We start from the raw sequence: 25,758 nt of genomic DNA on the forward strand, positions 1-25,758 counted from the left end.
CTGCTTCTACCAGTTGAGGACAAACGTGGATCACAGATTTTTCTCCATTTTTATTAATTGGCTTTATAAGCTAAAGTGCATAGTAAAGACAAAAAAGGAAATGCATACATAGGAAAGGGACATTTTTCTTGCCAACATTAGAAAGACCTGAGAAAGACCTACCTGTCTGTTCTAGGGAACACTGAACTGAGTATGTACGCAGGCAGTGGGCCTGGGGGCGCTGGCTCCTGGCATGGGTCTGGGGCCTGCACAAGCTGCTGGCATGCTAACCATGCCCAGGCAAAAGCTGCAACAGACGGTGTTAGGATAAAGGGTCACACTTTGGATGGGCGCTGTTGGTACCAAATATGAATTCAGTTCCATTCAGGGCCCTGGGGAACTACTGAACCTTTTCTACTGCAGGCCAAGAAACCTCCACCATCCCAAAGTGCGAAGTCACAGGAAAGGGTACGGGGGATCACTCCTTAGTTAGCCTGGGCCTCTTGCATAAGCCCCCAGCTGTGGGTAGTCACACTTTCCCCACTCTTAGTGAATATGTAACTGGGTCACTGTTAGTCAAAGTCTTTGTCTTATCATATGCCTCCATCGCCTGGAGTGAGGGTGCCCAAGGGGAAGGGCAAGAGGGATTCTTGTGCTCCTAGAAAGGATAAGCAGTTCACAGACAGCTCCTCGGGGCCTCTGTTTATTAGAATGAAAGTCTGCAAGTTAGGGCCTGGCACTCAGACTGGGCCTGCTTCACTGAGCTCATACTCTGCCCCTGGAGCCCTGCAGAAAAAACATCTGACCAAGTTGGGAGCCAGAGGTACCACTCTGTAGCCCAAGAATGTGGCCCCAGACATGCTCCAGGGAGTCTGTCCACTAACTTGCAGGGGAGAAAAAGAGAAATCTGTTAACTTTGCTCTCAGTTCTGGAGATAAAGTGCTTATTCTAGCGCAGGGATAAATCTAGAAACAAATGTGGGCAAGCCCTAAAAGTATATTCTTAAATAGGTGCTAAGACTGAAGGACGATAAAAAACAAGCCGGTTCCTCCACAAGGGAGCCGGCCCAGCCACACGGGGCCGAGGCAGACGGCAGCGGCGTGCCCTCTTCCTACATCATTCTCCGGATCTCCTCAAAGTTCATCAGGTTGTTGGCCGTGTCGGACCAGGCAGCGTGCCGGGCTCCATCCATCTCAGAAGCAAGCTGGTTGCTCCTTTCCAGAGTATGATTCGTGCCCCCAATTACCTCCTTGCATTCAGGACATGTGCCCCTCTGCATGGCTCCCCCGCAATCGCTAATCACATAGATGTGGCCATTGGGACACTTGAACCAGTGGCCACGAGGAAAACCCATGGCCTTGACTATCTGGACGCGCTCCTCCTCTGAGATGCCCAGGCCAGAGCACGGAAGCCTGGCTTTCAGAGCTTCCATTTTTCTCTGCACAAGCTCTTCGTCCTCCTGGGTGAACTTACATGTTCTCTCAAGGATCTTCCGGACTCTGCCGATCTCTTCTGCTATGCTACCACTCACTCTCCCCTCCGCCATCTTGCAGCGCATCAGGAGATTCACCAGGTAAGTGAGCCTCTGAATTTCACTCTGGAGGTCATCCAATTCCTGGCTGGTGAAGCTCAAACGCTTCTTGGCTAGCCACTCGTGGACCTGGTCTAGTCGAGTCCTCACTTTCGTTTGCTCTGAGACATGCACCCTTTCCAGGGAATCACATAGTCCAGCCAAGTGGTCATAGAAGTTGATGTAATTCTCCACAAGGCCCAGGTCCTTCACTGACAGGTTCTTCTGGTCCAGCTTTTCCTTCAACATCAGGAAGTCGTCAGGAAGCAGCCGGCGGAGGAGGCTCTTGCCCTCCAGCACGGCCTTCAGTCGTTCCTGGCTGGTTGCAATTTCCCTGGCTGAGCCCTGGATCTTTTCTTTGACAATTTCAATCTCTTCCAGCCGCTGTTTGATGCTGGTTCCATACCTCAGGTTTTTGCGGATGGGCACCTGGCAGATAGGGCACACCTTCAACTTGATGGCAACTTCATCATCCTTCTGCTCATTCATGTAGCGGTCCAGGGCTTGCACCTCGAAGATGTGGCTGCAGTCTTCTAGCTGCACAAAGCGGGCATCAGGCTCATCCTCAAACCCAAAGAAGATTTGGGTGACTTCTTCCTGGTTGCAGTCACGGCACTTCTTGGGGCATGGCTCCCCACACAAACCAATGCAGTGGTGGCCACAAGTCAGGAGCTTAGTACAAGGCACGTAGCATGGGGGTCGGTTGCAGGGCTCAGAGCAGAGTTTAGTGCACTGGTAATGCTGGCAGCGCCAAACACAGGGTTCCACGCAGGGGCTGCACAGTTCCCCACACTTCTTCTTGCACTGGCTGTGGACACAGCGGTTCTGACAGGTCCGCTGGCAGGGCGGGCACTCACCGATGCATGGCTCCTGGCACTTGTGTGAGCAGATGAGCAGACGCTTGCAGGGCTGCTGACAGCGTTCATGAAAGCGCCCTTCGAAGCAGCTGTGGCAGGAGCCAGGGCAAGGATGCCCACAGTCCAAAATGGTGCCACACTTGGTGGTGCACTTGACTGGCATGTCATACATGATGTCTTCCACATTACCGCACTTCACCTGTTGGTTGTGTCCACACTTGAGTGTCACGGTGACCATTTGTGAACAGAACCGCACACAGTCCTCACCACACGTATGGCTGCATCTGTGCCCACATTTCAGGACCTTGGAGCAAGGCTCTTGGCAGCAGAAATCTGACTCAGGCATGGAGCAAGGGACCTTCTGTTCATGGCCACACCGAAGAATGATTTTGGGCACCTTCTTTTGACAAGGCTGACATTCCTGGAAGCAAACAAGGGGACACCGATGCCCGTCTTGGCAGATGACCTTCTGGCATGGCTTCTGGCACTGGAACTCCTTGTGCAAGGAGTCGTAGGGGTGGCAGGCACGGGTGCAGACGTGCCCACAGCCCAGCCGGAACTCACAGGGTAGGCTGCAGCCTCCTTCGGGCACTTTTTGGAAGTCAGCTGCACTGGATACCAAAGTGTGGGTATCGGGGTGGTTCTGGCAGCACAGCCGCAGCGAGTGGCCGATTTGATCGTTCTCTCGAAGAGTGTGAATGATCTTGCTCCACAAGGGCACCTTGGCCAGCATCTGCATGTTTCCGATGCAGTACATCCCCTTCTTAGCACGGGACAAGGCCACGCAGATGCGGTTGGGTATCTGGAGGAAACCTACCTTTCCTTCCTGGTTGCTCCGCACAAGTGAGAGCAGGATGATGTCATTCTCTTCCCCTTGGTACTTGTCCACCACATGGACCTTGACCCCAGCAAACGTCTTAGCTGGCATGAGTTTCCGCAGGCAGAACAGCTGCCCGGTGTAGGTGGTGAGGATGGTGATTTGGGAGGGCATATACTCCTGGCACAGGAAGTACTTGCACAGCTCCACCACAAAGCGAGCCTCGTGCTGGTTCTGGTGGCTTTTGCCTTCTTGGATTTCCTGTTCAGGAAAGGTGTGTTCTATGAAGAAAAGGTTGGAAGAGACCCCCTGGAAGGGAAAAGAAGTGACAGGTTAGAAGGCTCACTCGTGGCAGTTTTTTCTCTTTTCACGTGCACTGGTGCACTGGCCACTGACCCTATTGCAAAAAGAGACCTTGGAAGGCTTTCTGGATACTCTGTGCCACAATCTTTAATTCTGGAGTTGGTCACCAGGTGCTTTATTTGGGGGCCTTGGCAGCTAAAGAATTCATGTCTATTTCAGTTTTCAAGATATTTGTTTGATTTCAGTATTTATAATAGCCAACAACAATGCAGCCATTATAGCCAGGGAACAAGCAGCAGCTCTGATGACGAAGACGATGAGAGCGCAGCTAACTTATGAGCACTCTACTGTGCTGACTGCTTTGACCCATTTTCTCCTTTGATGCAACAATGTTGTAAGGCAGCAACCATCATTCTCACTGTGTAGGAAGAAGATCCTAACACTCAGAACTGATACATAATGTGCTAAAACGTTACACAGCTCCTAACTGGCAGAGCTGGGATTAAAAAACCCAGGTATGTATTCTCCAATTCTGTACTATTCCTCCTCTTAACAACCTTCTGAAAAGCCCTTTTTCATCCTGAAGGAAATACCGCCTCCTAGGTTTCTGACAACAGCAGAGAAAGATGAGGCAGGGCTGACTCACCTTAACCTTCTCATATTCGAAAACAGAGGGATGATTCTCCAGATCCTGGTAAATGTGGGGGGTCAAAAGTCGGGCAATTTCAGGGCGCATGCGGTGCTGCAACAAGACATGTATGTCATCAGAAACAGGGCAGAGAACAAATGGACAGTTTTCTAAAGATTAGGTTGCTGGTGGAAAATCTGGGGAGGTAACACTTGAAAAGCATAATAAGGAAAAAAGAGCAGAATGTAAACAACTCCTTCATCCAACACAAACTCAACACAGGCTGATCTCGTGGTATTTTACAACAGAAAACAAAATGAGTCGGACACCAGAGTCATTTCTTTACTAAACCAGTTGTTATTTTTATGAGAACTTTCTTGCTGGCAGTTGGGAGGTTCCCTAGAGCCTTCTCCCAGACATTTCGTAATAACAGAGACCCAGCTTCTCACCTGGTAGTTCAGACGGACAAATGGAATGTTTACTTTCACCAGCCGTTCAAAGAGGGACACCTCAAGATTGAAATTCTTGGCCAGATCATACACATTGGCACTGGGGCGCAGCTGAGAAGAGAAACATGGCTGAGGATTCTCTACTAAAAACGTACTTTATCTACCCATCCATCCATCCATCGATCCACCCACCCATCATATGTTTTTCCAGTGCCTTCCATGTGCCAGACACTGGTCTCGGTGCTGACAGGCTAAGGATTAAAGTGTGCTAAAGGCCATGAGGGCAAGAAATAATGAGGATGTGACGGAGTGCCCAGGGGTGAGGGCTCTTTAGATAGGCCTCCCTGAAAAGTGACATCCGAGTTGATGGCAGCATGGAGGAAGTTGCCAGTCATTGGAAAAGCAAGCCATGAGAGGGAGCAGGAAGGACGGGGGTGGGAGCACAGACAGCAAATGCGATGGTAGCAGGAGGTAGTCAGAGAAGCAGGTGAGCCCTGAGAATATTGTAGGCCACTTTAAGAAGCTTGATTTTTTTCTTTTCTTTTTATTTTATTGGGGAACAGACATGGTCATTGGTTACACATTGCTTTCATGCTACAGTGGCACAGTTGACCCTTTCAGGGAGGGCACAGCTCACAGTAGCCCATGTGGGGATCGAACTGGCAACCTTGGTGTTATCAGCACCACGCTCTAACCAACTGAGCTAACTGGTCACCCAAGAGCCTTGGTTTTTATATTAAGTGCAATGGGAAACCACAGGAGAGTTTTAAGCTGGGGAGTGACATGATCTGATTTATTTAGTTAATTATTTTTTAAAAACTCACTTTGCCTCTTTTATGAAGAATGGATTAGAGGCTGGTACAAAGGGAAGCAGGGGGGATGGGAAACACGCTGTTGTAATCGTCCACTTAAAAGGCCATGGTGGTGGGCCGGCTGAGTGGCGCGATGGTTAAGAGCTGGCTTGGGATGCCAGAGGGCTCCGGTTCGGATCCCACATATGAGGGCCAGTGACACTACCCTCTACAGCTAAGATGCTGAACAACAACTCAACCTGGAGCTGGGCTGCTGTGAGTCGCCGGCGACGGCGTAGGCTGCAGCCCCTATGGCAGTGGGTTGCCATGGGCTACCGTGTGTAGCCAGCAGCCAGCGTGAGCGGCCAGCAGCCGCAGTGAGCGGCCAGCAGCCGCAGTGAGCGGCCGTCCAGAAGCCAGCGACTGATCTGCCTCGCCAGAGAAGAGCGCAATGATGGTGCCAACTTGGGCCAGTGAAGCAACGTCCTCCACAACTAGACTGAAGAACAAAAGGGATAGCAACTTGTCTGTTCCCCTTCCCCCAATTCCCTAGAGCTGTTCCCCTCCCCCAATTCCCCAATTAAAAAAAAAAAAAGGCCATGGTGGATAGGAAAAGTAGCAGAGGGAACAGATGAAATGGATGATGCCACCTCTACAGTGCATTGCAGGTCTAAGAGAATCTACTTTGAGGTTGAACATGGGGGGTGGGGTGCGAGAAAAAGGAATCACAGAAAGCCAGACTTAGGCTTGAGGGCTGACGAAGCAGAGGCCAGGGTCTTCCTGACTAATTCCACCCCTCAGAGAGCACGCCAATCTTCCAGGGGCTCCTGCCCTACCTGTTGGTGGTCCCCAATCAGAATGAGGTGCTGGCAAGCTTTGCTCAGTGTGGCAATGGTGTGGGCCTCGAGGACTTCGGCAGCCTCTTCCACAATGACAATCCGAGGCTCCACCTTCTGTAGAATCTGGCGGTATTTGGCAGCACCTCAAGTCAAGAGAGAAGAAACAGGCTCCTCTGAGAAGATGCACTGGACCCACTGGGCCACCGGGTGTCTGGGTCTGTGACATCTAAGTCCTCATCTTCATCCCGGGCCGTGGTGACTACTGAGTGACAACAAGTGCTGCTGGATGGTCTGCAGGGCACCAGGCCCACAGTGGTCATTATGAAGGTTCCAAAAGCAAGAGGAGCAAGTGGGTGAATTTCACTAACAGTTCCCTAAATATGCTTGCTTGCTTTCATAGATTTTCATGGTAGTTTCCTCTAACCTATTGAAGAAGCTTCCCTTTACCTGTCCTAGATAATCTGGTAGGAGCTTGGCACTGAAGGGGGTGGCAGGGGCAGGTTAAATTTCCCCGTGTTTCCTTACCTGTGGTTGTCATTCCTACGACCTTGGCGTCTTTCAGAATGTGCAGGTCTTCCTGGAGTCTCAGCTCAGCCATTCTCTCTGCTGACGTGCGGTACTGGCGCTCATAGCCCAGGATCCTTCGGCGGGTGTCGGCCTGGTACATGTGGAGCCACAGCCTAAAGGTGAAGAACCAGGTAGAGGAAGCCGCGGGCTCTTTGAGAAGGTGCAAGAACCCTCCTCACTGTGCCGTGTGTGTGAAGAGGAACCTAGACCCTTGGGCTTTTATTATAGGCCAGAGAGGGAGGAGACCCAGGTGTACAAGGACACAAGAGTCCAAAATGCCCAACAAAAAGATGTGTAGAGACCTGTACATAAGTGGTCAGGAGCTAAAGAAAGGGGTGGGATAAAGAACAGAGGTTAAATATTGGGAAGAGAGTAAGGAACTTCAAAAGCTCCCAAAAGTTTCTCACGAATTCTCCCGGCCCCATCTCTGGCTGTCTCCTCCCCTCCCCTAATCCTCCCCAGTCTTGTTTTACAAGTAAAACCGATCATGTCACTACTCTGCTGTAAAACCTTCCAAGGGCTTCTTGATACTCTCAGCCCTCACCAGAGCCCTGAGGCCCTGCACAGTCTGGCCCCTGCCCACCTCTCTGGCCTGACTCGTTTCTCTGAGCCACAGCCACGCTAGCTAACTGCCTTCTTTCAATTTCTTAAACAGATAGGCTCCCGCTCATCTCCAAGTCTCTACCCTGCAGTCCCTGCAATCTCATCTGCCCCCCCCTTCCCTGCTGGCCTTGCTAATACCCACGCCTCTTTCAGGTCTTGCCTCCAATGTCACTTTCCGGGATACCTCAGACCAGCTCAGATCCCGTGTTAATATTATTGGCACTCCTTGCTCTTTTCTTTCTTAGTGTTTATGCCCACTTGTAACTTTTTATTTGTGGAATGAACTAATTTGTCTCCCTGGATAGACTACACTCCACGAGGGTAGAGCCACGTGTCTTCTATCCCATGGCTACATCCCCAGCACTCAGCTCAGCAGGGGTGCTCGGTCATCAGTTAACATTATGGATGACGGTGGAGGGGTTATGATCCACGAGCAGAAAAGGAACCCCCTGGGGAAATTACATGGGCTGGCTGGGGTAGGTGGGGGCTGAGCACGGTACCTGTAAAGTTGCCAGCGAGAATTCAGGTCCAGCCGCCAAATATCCTGAATTTCATTGGCCTCCGCCTCGGTCATGGCGTTCAGTTTGCGAAGCTCAGCCTTCACTTTCTTCGTCATTTTCTTTTTCTGGCTACGCTGCATCTGTAGACATCAATACCAGCCAGGGTCACCATCTGAGCAGAGGTGGACCCTCTTCTAAGCCCAAAGTGGGGGCCATAGCACATCAAAAAGGGCTGCCACTTCTGATGAACTTCTTTAAGTGTTTCGTACTCGCTCAACCAACACTCCACTGCAGAGTGGCTAAATGAGGGCTCTAGAGCCAGTGTGCTTGAATTCAAAGCCCCACCGACCTCTTATTAGCTGTGGGACCAAAGGTGAGTTCCTGAACCTCTATGGGCCTCCACATCCCTTCTATAAAACGGGAATAGTAATAGTACCTCTTCACAGGGATGTCAGATTGACTGAAGGAGTAAAACACACAGTAAGCACTTAGAATAGTGCTGGCACTAGTTATTATTGAACATATTTTGACCAGAGTCTGTTTCTTATTCCTAAAATATGTGTCATGAAAATAGTTGAATGCCATACAGGGCCTACTAATATGGTCTTAACCCCGTCACATTGTGATAATACCTTTAACAAGTGGGTTAAAGGTACCATTTATGAGAAAGTGCTCTCCCCTGGCTGTGTCACTGACTCCGAGGCCATGAGTCACAATATTATGGAACTCCCTCCACTTCAAAACCAAACAAACCAACTCCTCCTGAGGCCATGTGGCAGGGAGATGCCCAATCCACGCTTTCAAGTACTGGGATCAGGACTCCGCTCATCATATACAGTGATGTTGAATTGAACTAAGAGATCAGGTTCAAAGCCGTCAATCAGACTGATGAAAAAAACTGCACCCAAAGTTGCCCTTTGAAGTCCCTTAAATTAACACTGGGGTTCACAAAATGTTATTAGGAGTATTTAGTCCTCTACTGTCATAGTAACGCATAACAAATGCCGAGGACCACTGGGTTCCACCAAAAGAAGGAGCAGAGGGGAAGTCCACACGGAGACATCCGGGTAGTCACATGCTTCTGGCTTTAGGACAAATGTCAAATTCCAGGGCGAATGAAGTATCCCATCCAGCCTGTATTGCTTGCTTCATTCCATTTTACTTGGATCCTCTAAAATCCTCAGATTTGTTTGCAGTTTCTAGTTTGTAGAAGAGAACATCCATGCAAGCACTAAGAACTGAGACCGTGTTTAATCTGACCCATATGTGCTTTATGCTTTTGAAAGTTTAAGAGAAGCACTTGGATACCAGCTTCCTGTCTTTCTGACATTTCTTGCCAGGGCCCCTCTGAAGGGCCACCATTTTTATACTCTTGGGAACTGGGCCCATCTTACACTAGAATCTGGTTGTAAAACGGGTAAATTCAGCTAATTTTGAGGATGAAGTGAATACACTGCAGCAGAAGTGGGTGAAAAGAAAGGGGCTATCTTCAGTCAGAACAGGTGCCTGTAAGCCTATTTCAGCAGCCTGACCGCACCTGCCAGGCAGTGATCACTGCACACCCATTTTCCGTTCTGTCAGGGCTTTCAGGGGCCCCGAGGAAGCAAGCGTACCTCCCACTCTCCTGCAGCTTGCTCCTGCCCAGCGGCCGGCCCGGAGCCACAGTTGTCTAGCCCCATGGCCAGAAGCACTTTAGCTAATTCCTGGACATCGCCATTCTCTTCCTTCTTCCGCCGCCGAGGCCGCACCACCTCTTCCTCCTCAATCACCCGGTCTGCTTGGATCAGGTCAGCCTCCTCTGCGATCTCAATCAGTGAACCCTCCTCTTCTCCTTCTTCCTCCTCCTCCCCTTCTGCCTGGGCTGAGAGAGGAAGACACACAGGACAGGGATGCACACTCTTGAAGCCAAAGGATGCGAGAGAGCACCGACAGGAACTTAGCTGGATCAAGACATTCTCAAGGGGTTTCAGTGGTTACCTCTTGTGAGGGACACTGGGAGGATGAGACGCGAGACAGACTGAGGGTCTTTATATACCTTTCTGTTACATTTAAAAAAAAACATATGAATGTATGCCTTTTTAAGAAAGGTTTTACTGATATCAAAAACACATACAAGAAGGGTATACAGTGTAAATGTGCAATTTAAAGAATAAAAATACATAAAAGGAGCATCCAGGTACTTTTCACCCAATTTAAGAAACAGAAAATTACCAACTTCTTTGAAGACCCTTGTGGGCCCTTCTAACCTAAATTTTGTATTCCTCATTCCTCCCTTAAAAAAAGAACCAACTTTACCACATACCACATATATAATGTATATACACCTCTAAACGACACCTTGTCTAGTCTTGACTTTGAGCTCTATATACCAGGAATCATACTGCATATACTTTCCTATACCTTGCCTTTTTCATGTAGCATGTTTTTGAGATTCATGTATGTGGTCATATATCCTATAATTCGTTCCTTTTCACCGTTTTATGGTATTTCATTACCTGAATAGACTGTAATTGATCCATGCTTTGTACAAATATTGATGGGCATTTCCGTTCTTTTTGTTTTTTCTATTATCATAATGTGGTTGTGCCAATTAAAATGCCCATTCGCAGTGCACCGGAGTTCCCCCTGCTCCACGTTCTTGTCAATGCAGGATTATGTAAAACTTTTTAATTTTTGCCAATCTGGTGGGTACATAATAGTATCTCACTATGGTTTTAATTCCTCTAGTTTCTAATGAGTACTTTTCATATGTTTATTGACCATCAGGATTTCCCATTTTGTGATGTGCCTGTTAAAAGTCTTTTATCTATCTTCCTGTTAAGCTATTATTTGTCTTTTCTGATTAAAGCTCTTTACATATTCTGGGTATGACTTTTAAGTCCTGCTCTTCTGCTCTTTGCCATATTACACCTTAACTTGTGATTCTAGCTAGAGATGCACTTCTTACCTATATTTTCAGGTCCCACTGGAGCAACACTTTGGGTGAAAGAACCGACACCCAGACCCAGCCACTCCAGCATCATGGAATGCTTCCAGCCCTGGAAACAAACCCATTCACTGTCCTGTGGAAGGAAGAGTTACCAGTCATGAGAATTCTATGACAACCAGTGTGAAGGAAAGGTCTCCTTAGTGGATCAAAAGTAATTCGCTTAAAATTTAGAGGCTGCAAAAGGGCAACCTTTGGGCAATTGGATCATTTAATATGACTTGCATAGAATTTTAAAACTAAAAATTTCCTGCCTCTCTTGACAAAATCAGGAGCTATGGCAGCAACGGGCCTGCATTCCTAAGTGGCAACAAATGGCTGGAAGTGGGTTACTGCCACCCCTTTTCCAGTTTGCCAGAGTCTTCTCTACTTCCCAATGTCTCACATCTAGCCTGTGCCAGTCATTTATGGGGACTGATTGACCCCGTTAGGCTTTGGGGTTTGTCACCCTGGAATTCACCAACCCCATGATAATAAAGCTACCGTTTCACTGGGTCCCGGCCAGCCACTCTACAGAGATCGTTGTCAGTTACTTCTCATAATAGCCTTTGAAGGCAGGCGTTATTATTATCCTTGTGTAACTGTTGAGGGACCTGAGGCTCACATTGGCCCAAGTCACACAATCAGTGTGTGAGACTCAGGTCTGTTGACCCCCCCAGGCTCTCTATGTGCTATGTTGTCTTGTTATATCATTTCATCTAATAAGCACTTATAGCACATTTATTAAGTTAAGAGGTTTACAAATATTAACTTGTTTATCCAAATAACAACCCTATGAGATCTGTAAGATCTGTAAGAAACTGCCATTTTTGCAAGTCAAATTTACAAATATTGGCAACTCTGTATGGTTTGATTTAATGCTGTCATCATCCCCACTTTCCAAAATAGGAAACAGGCACAGGAAAACTAAGTAACTTGCCCAGAGCAAAACAAGGATTCAAGCCCAGGAGGCTGGCTCCAGAGCTTCTTTCTTGGCTAGTATACTCAGCTGCCTTTCCTCATGAAAAGAACTTTTAACATGACGTGGCAGCATCAGATCAGCAAACAGCTAATGCTTTGGGCTGCTGCTTCTGCTGGAAGCTCCTTCTAAGTCCTGAGGCAAGAGAGATGCTTGCGATCCCCCAGGATGACCCCTACCTGTACTGGTCCATTCACCAGGCTTTTCCAATGCAGGGGGGAAATGTACTTCTCCAGGTACTGTTCCCGTACCACGCCACGCATGGTACACTCCAGAGTCTTGGCCCCTTCACGCAGCTCCTGTTCTGACTCCTTCATTTGTGTCATGATCTGTCAAGAACAGAGGCAAAGAGGGATGGCTGGTTGGCTCAGGTGGTTAGAGCGCAGGGTGCAGTGCTCATAATACCAAGGTTGCCAGTTTGATTCCCACAGGGGCCACTGAGGTATGCCCTCCACAACTAGACTGAAACAACTACTTGACTTGGAGCTGATGGGTCCTGGAAAAACACACTGTTCCCCAATAAAATTAAAAAAAAAAAAAAAAGAACAGAGGCAAAGAGATGATGAGGAAGTAGCATCATCCCCCAAACTCATCCCTGCCTTGAAAGAAAATGAAACCAAGACAGGAATAGCAGGAAGGGAGACTAAATAGACCAGTTAACAAACCAATTTCCCAAAGCACATTGCTATGATCTTAAAACTGAAGGGTTGGGCCGGCCGAGTGGCGCGTTGGTTAAGAACTGGCTTGGGACGCCAGAGGGCCCTGGTTCGGATCCCACATGTGAGGGCCAGTGACACTGCCCTCCACAGCTAAGATGCTGAACAATGGCTCAACCTGCAGCCGGGCTGCCGTGAGTCGCCGGCGACGGCGTAGGCTGCAGCGGGGCTGGCCAGCAGCAGGCATGAGCTTTTGTGAGCTGCTGTGAGTGGCCATCCAATGGCCAGTGAGTGACTACCTCACCCGGGAAGAGTGCAATGATGGTGCCAACTTGGGCCAGTGAAGCAACATCCTCCAAAACTAGACTGAAGAACAAAACAACAGCAACTTGTCTGTTCCCCTTCCCCCGATTCCCCAATAAAATCTTAAAAAAAAAAAAAAACCACACACACAAAAAAACTGAAGGGTTAGTATCTAAAATGTCTAAAAGATTCCTACCAATCAGTAAGAAAAGGAAACAAATAATACAACAGAAAAACAGGCCAAGGATACTGTGGTGGAGACTTCTTTTATCTTCAGTAAGAACGCCAAGTTTTTGGTTGGGCACATTTCTGACCAGCTAAGGATAGTTCCCTGGTCAATAAGCTGTAAGCGGGAGTGCTATGGGGAGTTTGGGGGAGGAGCCTTAAGGTCCTGGCAGGGGCTGGGAGGGGGCAGTGTGCCCTTGCTTTCCCTTGGATTATGAGGGCAAAGGTCACATCATGGGTGTAACAGAATGTAATGCTGGAATGAACCTGGGTACTTCCCAGCTTTGTGGAGTCTCCCTATCTGCCTTGGGCTGCATACCCACACGGCCAGTGCTATCTTGTTTGGTTTGGTTCCCGCTTGAGCCACCTGGACAGCCACAGCTGGGACTCACACTCATGTAGGCCCTTCGGAGGTGCATGGGGAGGTTTCGGCGGAATTCCCGTTTGTTCCTCAGCTCCCGCAGGGTGAACTGCTTTAGGATTTCACTGTTGCTCCTTCCACCTACCCGCACGATGCTGGTCTTTTGACACTTGCAAATGCCTGTGGAGCAAAGTGGAACACGGCAGAGTTGAAAGGAGCTATGCTGGATTCTCTCAGGTGAGAGCTGTATGTGTTTTGGGTGTTGTCTCAGCTGGTCCCTTAGGGAACAAACTGGTGTTTACAAGAAATCTACCCCATTAAGGAGCAAGAAGGCCCCAGAGATGATGTGACCTGTGGAGCAGTAAAGTGTGGTGCTGAACAGCATAGGCTTTGAAATCAGACAATTGGGGACCCAGCTTACTGGCTCCACACCTTACTGCTATGTAACCTGGGGCAAGTGCTTAGCCTCAGCTTCTTCATCTGAGATTTGAAGACAGTAATGCTTTCCTGATAGGGCTCTAGTCTGTAGAAATGAGTATCTTTATAGCTCCTAGGTAGGACCCAGCACAAAGTAAGCTCTTAGTAAATGTTCTCTATTATTCACTCTACATACATTTACTGACTGCCAGACATGTGCTAGGTTCTGAAGATATAGTGGTGAAAACAGACTGTTTCTAATTTGTTCTCACATTGCCCAGTCTAGCAGAGAATATAAGTTTTAGTAATTTATCATATTAGCAAAAATGCAGTAAGTCCTACAAGTACATGATGCTGTAAGTATGTAACAGGGGACCTTACCTAGTTTGGATGGGTAGGGGTCTAATTCTTGAGGATCTAATATTTAAACTGAGACTCCCAGAATAAGAAGTCTCAGGTGAAAGGAGGATAGAGAAGAAAGGGTATCGTATGTCAATTATAACTGAAAAAAATGGTTTAACTTTTAAAAAAGAAGAATGGAAAATAATATTCTAAACAAAAGGAAAAACATATACGTATTTATTCATTAATACAATTAGTATTTTTTTCAGTGTGTAGTATGTGCCAGGATCTGTGAATATAGCAAGAAATAGGACTGACCCTCATGGTGTTTACAGAGTGTAGGTTAGAGCCACATAAAAATAAATTGTTATATATGTACTAAATCTCTAAAGAAAAATTACAAAAGGAGACTCAACCTTGTCTAGGGGCAATAGGAAAAGTCCACATAAAGAGAGATTTAAAGTGAAACCTGATGAGCTGGAGCCAACCAGGCTGGATGGTGTGAGATGGAGAGAGAGTTAGAGAGAAAAAGTGCATTCGAGACAGGGGGAACAGCATGGGCCGAGGGTGAAGCTGAAGAATTCAAGGAATTGAAGACAATCAGTGCTGCTAGAGTTGAGGAGAACAAGGGGAGAGGCAGCAGATGAGGTTCATTCAGAGTTAGGCTGGAGTGGATGACACACAGCCTTGCAGGTCACAGTTAGGACTTTGGGCTTTATTCAAAGAGCTATAGAAAGCTACTGAAGTTGCTGATGGTTTAATTATAAATGTCTTGACAGAGAACAATTGTGCCAACAGACATTACCTTCCAGAAACTGGTCCAAAGCATGATTAGTGTAACACACAACCAAGATGGGAAACTTCTGGAGGCTAATTTGCCAAACGTGCTCGTTGGTTAGAAGGGCCTGAACAATTTTTAGGCCCACATAGGTTTTGCCTAGAAACAGGAAAAAAAGGAGAGTTAAAAAATTGAGAGATGAGTTGGCCGAGTGGCTCAGTTGGTGAAGAGCTCGCTCAAGAGTGTGAACTCTGAGCAACAGGGTCGCCGGTTCGATTCCCACATGGGCCCGAGCTGAGCTGCTGCTGAGCTGCCAACAGGTGGCAGGATGGCCCAGCTAAAAAAAAAACAAAAAACAAAAAACAAAAACAAAAACTTAGAGACTTACAAAAATGAGTAATTAACGACTTACAGCAAATTATTATATTTAAAAAATTTAAGGTAATACATTGAGATGGTTTAAAATCTAAGAAGCTCAAATGGGTATATTAGGAAAAGCCCTCTCATTCTTGTCCCCCAGCCACCCAGTTCCTCTCTGAGAATCAACCAATGTTACCAGTTTCTTGTGCAACTTTCCAGAGATAGTAATTCTATGCACATATAAACAAATGTAAATACATAAGTCTTTTTCTAGCCTCCCCCTTCCCCCCACTTTTGAATACAAATAGTAGCAGACTATTTTCACTGTTCTACATCTTGCTTTTTTCACTTAATGCATCTTGGAGATAGTTCTCTATCAGTACATAAAAAGAATCCTCTTTTTGTTTTTCACAGCAGTAAGATAATTTTTTAGCCAATTCTCTATTGATGGGCATATAATTTGTTTCCAATCTCATGTGACAAATTATTTAGAAATGGTGTTAATATACCATAGTAGACTTGCCTTTGTGATAGGAGGGAAAAGCTCATAGAAATCAACATTGAAGTTAAGAGTTACGGGCGCATTAGCAAATGTCCGTTAATAAATAACAAACAGCTAAATTTTTACATTGTGTCTGGCTGAGAATGTAGCCACTGTCTTCGAAAAACTCAAAGTTGAGTGAGGAAGTGATACAAAAAAATCAAAGATTTCAGTATAGTGTAAGTAAGGATTTCTTTCTTCCTTCTCACCTCCCCCTCCCCCAGCCCCCACCAATAATATGTATTGAATATCTAACAGGTGTCAGGCACTGGTTTAGGTGCAAGAAATAAAAGTGGGCAAAACGCCCATGGTTCTTATTTTTCTAGACCTTACAGGCTTGTAGAAAGATAATCTCACAAACAAATGTAAAACCATAAATGTGGGAAATGAGAAATACATGATACCAAGAAAACATATAATTGGGATTCTGGTCTAGTTAATGAAGTTACAAGCAGAGGCTGCCCTGTGGAGGTGACAACTGAGTACGAGTGAGCATGAGTGAATAGGGATGTATTAACTGGGAGGTTTCTGCCCTCTTCCAGGTGAGTGATGACTGAGGCCTGGCTCCAGCAGTATAGACGACATAAGCAGGCAGACCGGGGAGAGGTTTTAGAGTTTCTAGTTTGGAGGACTAGAGGGATAAAGAGAACCTCAGGAGGAAAGAAAATCTTTATAATTCAATATTTACTCTATCACCTCTCACTGTTGCCTTCCCCTTAGAATAATACTTTTGGGGATTTTCAACCTCCTTACTACCACCCCTTATAGTCAGAGGGAGGCTCTTTCCAAGTAGGTGTGTGTGTGTGTGTGTGTGTGTGTGTGTGTGTGTGTGTGTGTGTGTGTGTCTGTCTGTCTGTCTGTCTTGAGCTAGCCTGAAGTGATTACTATTCTTAAAACTAAAAAGTCCTAATTCAAGTGGTAACATCAGGAAAAATTATTTGCAACATAAATATTATGAATATACAAAAAGCTCCTACAAATCAATAAGAAAAGTCATTCAGTAGACATATGGACAAATTCAAAGAGGCAAGCCACAGAAGCAGTAATATAAATAGCTAATAAACACAAGAAAAATATTTAAGCTTACTCTTAAAGAAATACAAATTAACAACATTTCCAGAGAGTAAATTGACAATCTCTATTAAAATTATGAATTCAGTTAGGAATTTCTCCTATGGATACACATTTTTTTTTTCCTTCTTGATATACTGTTTGTGTGTGAAATGACTCACAAACAAGGCTATTCACTGAAATATTATCTGTATTAGTAAATCTTTCCACAGGGAACTAGTTAAAGAGGTTATGAGCTATCCAAACAATGGAATATAACGTAGTCATGTAAACAAAAGTCACGTAAACTACTTACAAACCAATATGAAAAGATCACCAAGGTATTTTACAAGTGAGCAAAGAAAACATGCAGAAGAGTATTTCTAGCATAGTGTGTTAAAAAAAAAAAGTAGGGGGAAAGAAATATATGCATTTGTTTGAATATTCATAGAATATATCTGGAAGGATACACAGGAAAATAATAACATGGTTTGCTTTAGGGAAGGGAACTGAGTGGGATGGTGGGAGGAGGGAGACAGGGATTTTTTAAAATTTTGAATTATTTTTTATTAAAACATAAAATTAAAATTAATGAGCCAAAAATTTTAACCTCTCAGGTCAGCAAAAACTGATCAGTAAAAAGGATTGATGACATATAATAATGCTGGAAAGGATGTAAGCAAATGGGAACACTAATTCATCCTTAGTAGGATACAAATTGGTACATTTTTTTTTAAGCCTTCAAAACATCACTTTAATTATGCATAGTTTTCCATCCTTTAGGTGTTTCTTATCAGAAAGAACTTTCCAACTGTTACATTAATTTTTTATCATGAGTTGCCATTACTTTATCAGTTTTTTTAAAGAGACTTCTTCCTGGTTTTGTTTTTGTATATTTTTTTGGGAAGATAATTTAGTTGTATCTACTATAACTAATTAATGTGAATTCCCAATTTAGGAGAAAAAGTTACAGAAATAATAATAAGCAGAGTACCCAAAGGTACACACGTACACACACACAAACACACACACAGATATAGATATATGGATACTTATATGGATACTTATTACGGCCCTGGAATACCAAAAAAAAAAAAAAAAGGTACATTCATACCCTAGAGTGAATGCAGTCATAGTAAAAAGAGTGAGGTACATTTCTAAATGTGACTGTAGTGTAATGAATGTAAAAATGTCTATAACATGTTGTTTTATGAAACATGTTTTATATATATTAACATAAAAATTATAGACAAATATGTAGAGCCCATTTTTGTCATTGAAAAAATAGAAAGTGTACATGTATATATGTAAACACAGAAATACACATAGAGACAAAAAGGTATGTCAGTATTAACCTTGGAGAACATCTGGGAAGATACACATCAAATTGCTAATAGTAGTTATCACACAGAGTAGGATTTGAGAATGGCACATGGGAAGACGGGTGTAGGGAGGTATATTTCCATGAGCAGCAAGTATAGTGTGGTAGATATGGAAACCAGGGCTCTAGAGCCAACTGCCTGAGTTCAAGTTCCTGTCACTTACCATCTGTGTGTCAACATATTATTCAACCTTTTTTTGCCTTAGTTTTTTTCATCTGTAAAATGGAATGGTTTCTGCTTCACAGAGTTGCTGTGAGGCTGCAGTGAGCTCACCATATGTAAAGCATGTCAATCAGGACTTGGCACACAGTGCCATTATATACAGTAAGTCCTCAATGTTGTTGACACGTTCTTGAAAACTGCGACTTGAAGCAAAACGACATATAACCAACTGACCACAGGCTAATTGACAGAAACAAGAGTGAAGTTCCTACGGCGTCTTCCTGGTCACAAACTTCACCAAACTTCTAAATACAGGCCCCAAACGCTTCTAATATTAAATGCTGAAGTAAATACGAGCTGTAGGCACATTTAAGGAAGAGGAATAAAAACACATCTGACCATTCTTTTCCAATCCCCCATTCCAGTTCCAGCTGCGGGTGGCCAGAGCCAGTCCCAGCAGCTCAGGGAGCAAGGCGGGCACCCACCCTGGGCCAGGACACCCTTCCATCAAGGGCGCATCACACACACCCACACTCAGACGGAGACAATGCAGACACGCCAATGAGCCTCACGTGCACATCTGTGGGATGTGGGAGGAAACTGGGGTCCCTGGAGAAAACCCACACAGACATGGGGAGACCGTGCAAATTCCACACAGACACTGGCCCCGGCCGGGAATCATTTTTTTTTCTCTCATCAATGTTATAACGAAATGATGTTGAATGAAATGTTGAGGACCTACTGTACTAGGTATTATTTAAGTAATATAAAATCAAACAAATTAATGGAGACTTTGATGAAGCAGAGGTAATGCATCTTCCAAAGTTTGACCCCTAGCAGTCGTTTCTAACCTTGTGTTTTGGTTTATTACTATGCATACCAATGGGTACCCACTGGAAAAAAATCACCATAAGCAGCTATAACCAAGTTTGATACCCGTTTCTGGGCAATGTATCTAATCAAGACATTCTAGAAACCTAGAGTCAAGCCTCCCTTGCCTATCTCATAGGGCAGATGACATGTGCTCTGAAAAATTCTCTTACCTGTTCCAGGAGGTCCTTGAATAATAGCCAGTTCCCTTGTGAGAGCAAACTGCAAGGCTTCCATCTGAGAGTCATCCAACTTCAGGGTTTCTTTGGAGGGCCACTGGCTGAGGTCTAAGACATTAACTCTGGGACGTCTCAAGCCCTCGGTGTTCCTCAGAGATTCGCCAGTAGCCGAGGGATTCTTTATTAAGGGAGTGAAATCATATCTGCCCCCCATTAGCAAGTACCTTGGCTCCCTCACATGAGAGTCACAATCCACAATGTTACTCTGGAAGGGGACATCTTCCTCCTGGATCTCCTGGAGTCCTTCTAGGACATGCCTATAGGCCTCAAAGTATGCGGTTGTCTCCACCATGAGGAAAGAGTCAGAGGGCTGGACCTCTGCTAGCAGCTGTTGGCTCTGCTCATTGAAGCAGAGCTGAACAATTCCCCGGCGGAGATCTTCCTGCTCCCGGTTAGACACAGTGGCAAAAAGAAATGTCTCGAAATTGTCCTTGGACATGCACACCAAGGACCCATAGAGCAATCGCTTGGAATTCTGCCAGCGAACGTACTTCAGCGGTTTTGTGTCAAACTGCACTTTATAGACAATGCCTGATGATGAACACATAGGGGTGATAATCCTGGTATTAAAGTAGATTCGGATGTCATCAAACTTTCTCTTCCTCAGGCCTTGGTCTTCAAAGCTTTGGAGAAGTTCCAGAATGCCTTCTCGTAGGGGTCTGACAAAATCTTCTCGCAGCAGTCGGAAGTGGGTATCCAGATAGACAGCAGTGCTCTCGTATTTTCCAGAAATGATGTTGGGGCGAAGGAATGGCTTCTCATCCAAGTGCACTTCATTGTAGGTGGGGTAAATGGGCATGGTCCGGTAGCTCTCAACATGGTCTTCCGCCTTAGGCTCTACTAGAGTACAGGTGTCCACTCTTAAAGTGCCCTCTCGCCTCTTTTCCTGCAGATGTTCGATGACGGTCTGCACCTTTTCCAGGTTCTTCTCTGTCTCCTCTTCTATGTTAACACCAGAGGCTCTCAGCGCGTTAAGAGAAGCTGGCAGGAGGGAAATGAGCATGGAAGTTTCTTGCACAGAGCTGGCAGGGAAGACGCTTACGAGGTCCTGGAGGAGGGAGATGATGTTGCTAATGTGTTTTGGATACTGGTTTCGAATGTCGGGCACGGGTTGAGTGCTCATCCCTACCACGTAAGTTGGCAGGCAGACTTTGAGGAATCTTGAGTTCTTCAATGTGCCCAGGACATGGAGAACACTCTGGCGGTCCATTCTGGAACTGCAAGCCTTCCGAAGAACCTGGCAAATGAGCTCAAGGAAGTCGGATTTCATAAAAGAATGAGACAGGAGCTCCCTCAGCCCTACACTTGTGGCAAGCGTGATGACCACCTCGGAGGGATCTTTCTGCAGAAGACTTTCTAGGAACTTGTAGCCCAGTTTCTTCATCTGCTGTGGCTGTTCTGCGGGCTTCTGGTGGGGGCTCCACCGCTGTTGGAAATTTTCATCAGACCATGGTGGTCTGCGGTTCCTTTCCTCCTGGTTGCCATTTCGCCGCCTAGTGTCATTCTCCTGACCATGTCTTTGGCCTCTAGGTTCATCACGGGCATGCCCCTCATGGTTTCTCCTTTCTTGATGTGGGTTCCTGCCCATGACTGCAAATCTTTCTTCTCTTTGTCGGAAAGGAAAAGGATAGTAGGCCCTAGGAAGCCTTCTGGGCTGGTTGGCTCCTCCTCTGAGGGCATTGGCTGGTGGATTATTGGCCTGATTCCTAGCTCTCGGTGGTAATTCTCCATCCATAGGCCCTAAACACAATGGGAATATTGCGTAAGCACAAAAATCAAGGTGCAAGGAAATCCAGTAGGACAGCAATGAACATGCTCTCATTTTCAAAAACAACGAAGGAGCTTAGGTTTCAATGGGAGAGAAAAAAAGGTTTTTGACCAAGTCATTTAATAAATGTAAAATAGATTACTGTGTTGCCATATATATTATGAAAATATTTTTTCAGAGGGTGCAAAAAGGGAAAAGGAATAAACATTTGCTGAGTGCCTAATACATATTAGAGAACAAATACTCGCAGTCTATCATTTAATCTTCATAAGCTGGGATTTCAGAGGATCAAAAAGATCAGCTCATTACTTCTAGTTTCTTGCCAGTACCAAACAACAGTCAGCACATCAGTTTCAGAGCCAAACAGACCTGGTTCAAATCTTGACCTGGGCATTTCCTCACAAGTTGTATAATTTCTCTAAGCCTCAGTATATGGGTTGTTGTAAAAATTAAATATTTGTAAAATGCTTAGTATAGTGCAGTATCTGACACATAAAAAGCTCTCCTTAATGTTAGTCATTACTAATAGCACTAGTAATAATTTTCTATTGACTATAGATTTCTAGAGCCATGGGTTCTGCCTCTAAGCAACAGAGGCATCAAGTGGGATAAAACTATAAAGGGAAATGCTTCTGAAACTTTGCCCAGCATCAGGTGGCAAAGGGGAACGTGGGGCTTCCTTTACAAGGATGTTTTTGAGCTAACTAATAGTCTGTGAAGGAAACTGAAAAATGAAAGTCAAACTTTGAGCAAATTGAAAAACGAAACTTGTTTTCCTCCTTTATGCAACACGAGTTCATTTACATAGTATTTATCTATTACCAACCCTCAGAAGAGGTGTTGGGGGAGGGAGGTGACACACCTGGTACACATAGGAAAGCTAACTTCACCCCGTGGATGAAGCCAAACTTGTCTTCCTTGATCTGCCACACATTTCATAAGTGACCTTGGCCAACATACCCAAGTCCAGTTTTTTTCACTTTCCTTTCCTCTAAACTGATTCTGAAGCGGATCCAACTTTGCCGAATGACTTGGAGATTTTAAAAACAAACAAAAAATAAGACTGTATATAATGATGTGATAAAAAATGTTTTGAAAGTTTCAAACGCACATCATATTCAAGATGATCATTCCACTTCATGACAGCAGATGCTAAATTCATTTATGTATGTTTTTCCTAGTTTTGCACTTTGTAAAGAAAATTTTAATGTGGCAACATAAAGCAACATATGGTAAAATATAAATACTGTACTACTGAACTCTAAATTTTTATAATTGTTACTTTCATATTTACTTTCCAAACTCCCAAGTTATCAGAAGAAAGTCCTACTTTTAATATTTTTATCTGATTAGAAGACTAGATGTTTTGGAAAAAGGAAAATTGTGTTGTTTCTCATTGTTTCAATATTCACACAGATCAAAATGCTACACTTCTTCCTCATTTGTTCCACGGCTAAAACTCAGACAACATGTTGCCAACTTAGGGAAAAGCAAGAATCCATTTGGTTTTGTTTTAGAAAGTTCTAAGGAAACAGAACAATCACAGCAGTAGAGTAAAGCTTTTGGAACTAACTGCTTTGGTGGCTAGGACTCTAGACACAGGCTATCAAATACATAGGCACTAGTTATGTGTGGCTATTAAGTATCTTAAACGTAACTAGTCTAAAATAAGATGTGTAAAATAACACATAGACTTTTGAAGACTTAATACCAAAAACAGTTAACTGTCTCATTCAATTTTTTTATACTGATAGCATCTTAAAATGATAATATTTGAATATTGGGAGGTAAATAAAATATTAAAATTATTAAAGTACTATAATAAAATTCTATATTCAATTACAATAATATATTACTTGAATATATTGGCTTAAATAAGACAAATACCAAATTATCAAATTTCATTAAATTAATAGTAAATTAAAAAAATGGATCTCACCTGTTTCTCTTTGCTTTTAACGATGCTACTAGAAAAATTTTAATTTACGGTTTTGGCTTGCATTATGTTTCTATAGGATAGTGTTGCTTTCAACCAGAGTGTTATTTCCATTTCTGACACCTCATCCTTATCTTTGTTCAAGTGAATTACACCCGTTCATCAGCTCCCTTAGGGAAAGGGGAGGGCTGTCTGTTTTTCAGTCAATAGTGTTGTAGCTAAGGAACAAGCCACTCTTTACTTGAGAGATGCAGCTGATCTTAGGTGGGTCTGCTCATTCATAGAGAACTCAATTTCCTTCCCATTAGTTAGAAAACCTTGCCCACCTCTGTGGTTGGTATGAGGATTCCTGGGCCTGGCATCTGGACAAGGTCTTCTGTCCTCCATTTCTGAGTCACCTGAATTCTTCCACGTTCACGTTCCTTTCAGTTATCTGGAAATCTCCACAGGTTGAGCGTTATTATTATTAGTACTCTCAAAACACAGCACCTAGCAGAAAAAAGCCAAAACAACATCAAGCCAATCCCTCTCTTTACATCTTAATGATTCGTTAACTAAGAGTTAAACACAAATTTTAAACATGGGCACAAGTGTCCAACTCTATGAATGTCCAATTATGATATAAAACATTAAATTCACAATTTAGGTGATCTCAAGGGGTTAACTTTCCCCCTTATCTTTATCCTTGCACTTTCTCAGTATAGAGGGAATGTCATCATTTCCCATTAAAAACTACTGTTTGGTTTATGCCTTTAGCCAAGTGACTTAGTCTGTTGCTAGGTTTCATTTTCCTCTGCTATAAAGCAGACATTGTTGCCAGGAGAGAAAGAGGAAGAGGAAGCCCGTTTAAGGGAAATTCTCAGTCTAACTCATACACATCATGTGGGTTGAACTAGGGAAATAAAAAAAATAAAAAAGCATGGGGATTTTTTGAGACTGTCCATCTCACTGAGTTTTTTTTTAAAATATTCACGGTTGGAAAATGTGAATAGATTTGAGGAATAGCTTTTATTACCCTCATCAGAAAAAGAAGTCCCTTTCCTTCCTGCTGGCAGTATTTTTGGCGAATCTCCCCGCTCAGCGTTATCAATGCCAGCTCTCATCATGGCACAGGTTCAATGTTTATAGTCTTTTTTTTTAATTATTATTTAAAAAATGATCTGAGGAGAAAAATTCCTTTGTCCTCTTGTTGAAAAAGACTAAAACAGGAGCTCAAAATTGTATGTGAAAGAAAAACAATGGCAAAGGAAAAGGAGGAGCAGAGCGGAACAGGAAACGCTATGACAAAAAGCAAACCGAAGTGGGTTTCTTTGGGAATCAAGTCCTCAAAGGCTGCAAGAAGAAAACCAGCGATGTTCAAGCTGGTACAGGGATCCGATTACAGGGGAAGGCTGATGACCAGGGTGAAGCAAGAGGCAGCGCCGGGTTTCAGGGGCAAGTCTCCAGGGTTCTGAGCGCGCATAAGAAAGGATGGAGAAGTCACCCGGGAGCCCACTGGGTGGTGATGGGCACATGGGGTCCCGTGGGAGCCAGGGCAGTGTGGTGGCATCAAAAAGGAGGCTGAGGCAGGGGGTGGCAGGAGGGGAGAGCTGGAGGGGTATGGGGCCTCAGGAAGGAGGAGGGGGCTGGGCTCGGCCGGGGGTGCTTGCTGAAGTGATGGGGAGTCTAGGTGCGGAGGGTGCTTCGCAGAAGATGTGGGATGAATGAGGAGGTGAGGACGCTAGACGATGAACAGGGTGGCGGTGGCAGCAAGGGAGGCTAGAGATGGGGGTAGGGGGCAGAGGAGAGCGCGATGATGAGGCCAGAGGTGGAGGTGCTGATGGAGGGCTCTAGAAGGATAATGGAGGCCCTGGGGGCAGAGCAGGGGAGCGGGGAGAAGAGGAGGTGAAGAGGGGGCCCGAGGTGGAGCAGAGAGGTGAGGGGATGCAGGTGTCGGGCACTGAGGTGATAGGGACGCCGAGGAGAGAGGACGGGACGGGGATTCTCAGGTGGATGATGGGGGCGCTGAGGAGGGTGTCAGAGGTGACAGGGGCGCTGGGGTGATGGGGCGCCGAGGGGGGTGATGGGGGTGAGGAGCTGGCGGGGTCGCTGAGGCGGGGCGCCCGGGCAGAAGCGCAGGCAGTGGCAGCGGAGGGGCGGCGTGCGCGCCGGGGGTCGCGGGAGCAGAAGCAGGTGCGCGCCCGGGACGGGTGGCGAGGGTCACTCACCTGGTTCCAGCCCGTCTGCTCGTCGCCGCCGCCCCCGGGTGCTGTGGGTCGGGACCCGACAGGTCCGCGGCTCCACCCGGCGCCGCGCACTTTCGGTTTCCCTTCCTCGCAAACACAGGGCGGGGGGCAGGGCCGGGCAGGCGGACGCGGCGGCGGGGGGAGGCGTAGGGGGAGGCGGGGGAGGAGGAGCGGCCCGGGCACGGCCGGCGCCCCCGCCCTCTGGCCGGGGTGGGCGGACGCGCGGGCGGGCGTCGCCTCAGCTCCCCGCGGCGGGCTCGGGCGGGCGGGGCCGAGGGGAGGGGATTGCAGAGGGC

General features: G+C 45.7%; 1 protein-coding gene across 2 annotated transcripts; it reads right to left on the reverse strand.

The window, feature by feature from the left end:
- Positions 1-30: 30 nt before the first annotated feature.
- ZNFX1 (zinc finger NFX1-type containing 1) lies at positions 31-25,584 on the reverse strand. 2 transcript variants are annotated; one of them, XM_019640934.1, is made up of 14 exons: positions 25,445-25,584; positions 23,564-23,726; positions 19,468-21,273; positions 14,957-15,088; positions 13,424-13,572; positions 12,027-12,176; positions 10,851-10,965; positions 9,517-9,764; positions 7,904-8,043; positions 6,759-6,913; positions 6,231-6,376; positions 4,604-4,714; positions 4,173-4,268; positions 31-3,532 (listed from the first exon to the last, which is right to left on the reverse strand). In XM_019640934.1, the coding sequence occupies exons 2-14, from the start codon at positions 23,622-23,624 to the stop codon at positions 1,091-1,093; spliced, it is 5,751 nt and encodes a 1,916-aa protein (XP_019496479.1). In that variant the 5' UTR covers positions 23,625-23,726; positions 25,445-25,584; the 3' UTR covers positions 31-1,090. The 2 variants fall into 2 exon arrangements, with proteins under 2 accessions (XP_019496479.1, XP_019496480.1); XM_019640935.1 differs by lacking the exons at positions 23,564-23,726; positions 25,445-25,584 and adding an exon at positions 23,241-23,547.
- Positions 25,585-25,758: the final 174 nt, after the last annotated feature.

This window comes from Hipposideros armiger, unplaced genomic scaffold (genome assembly GCF_001890085.2).
Source record: "Hipposideros armiger isolate ML-2016 unplaced genomic scaffold, ASM189008v1 scaffold_54, whole genome shotgun sequence".
NCBI classification, from domain to species: Eukaryota; Metazoa; Chordata; class Mammalia; order Chiroptera; family Hipposideridae; genus Hipposideros; species Hipposideros armiger.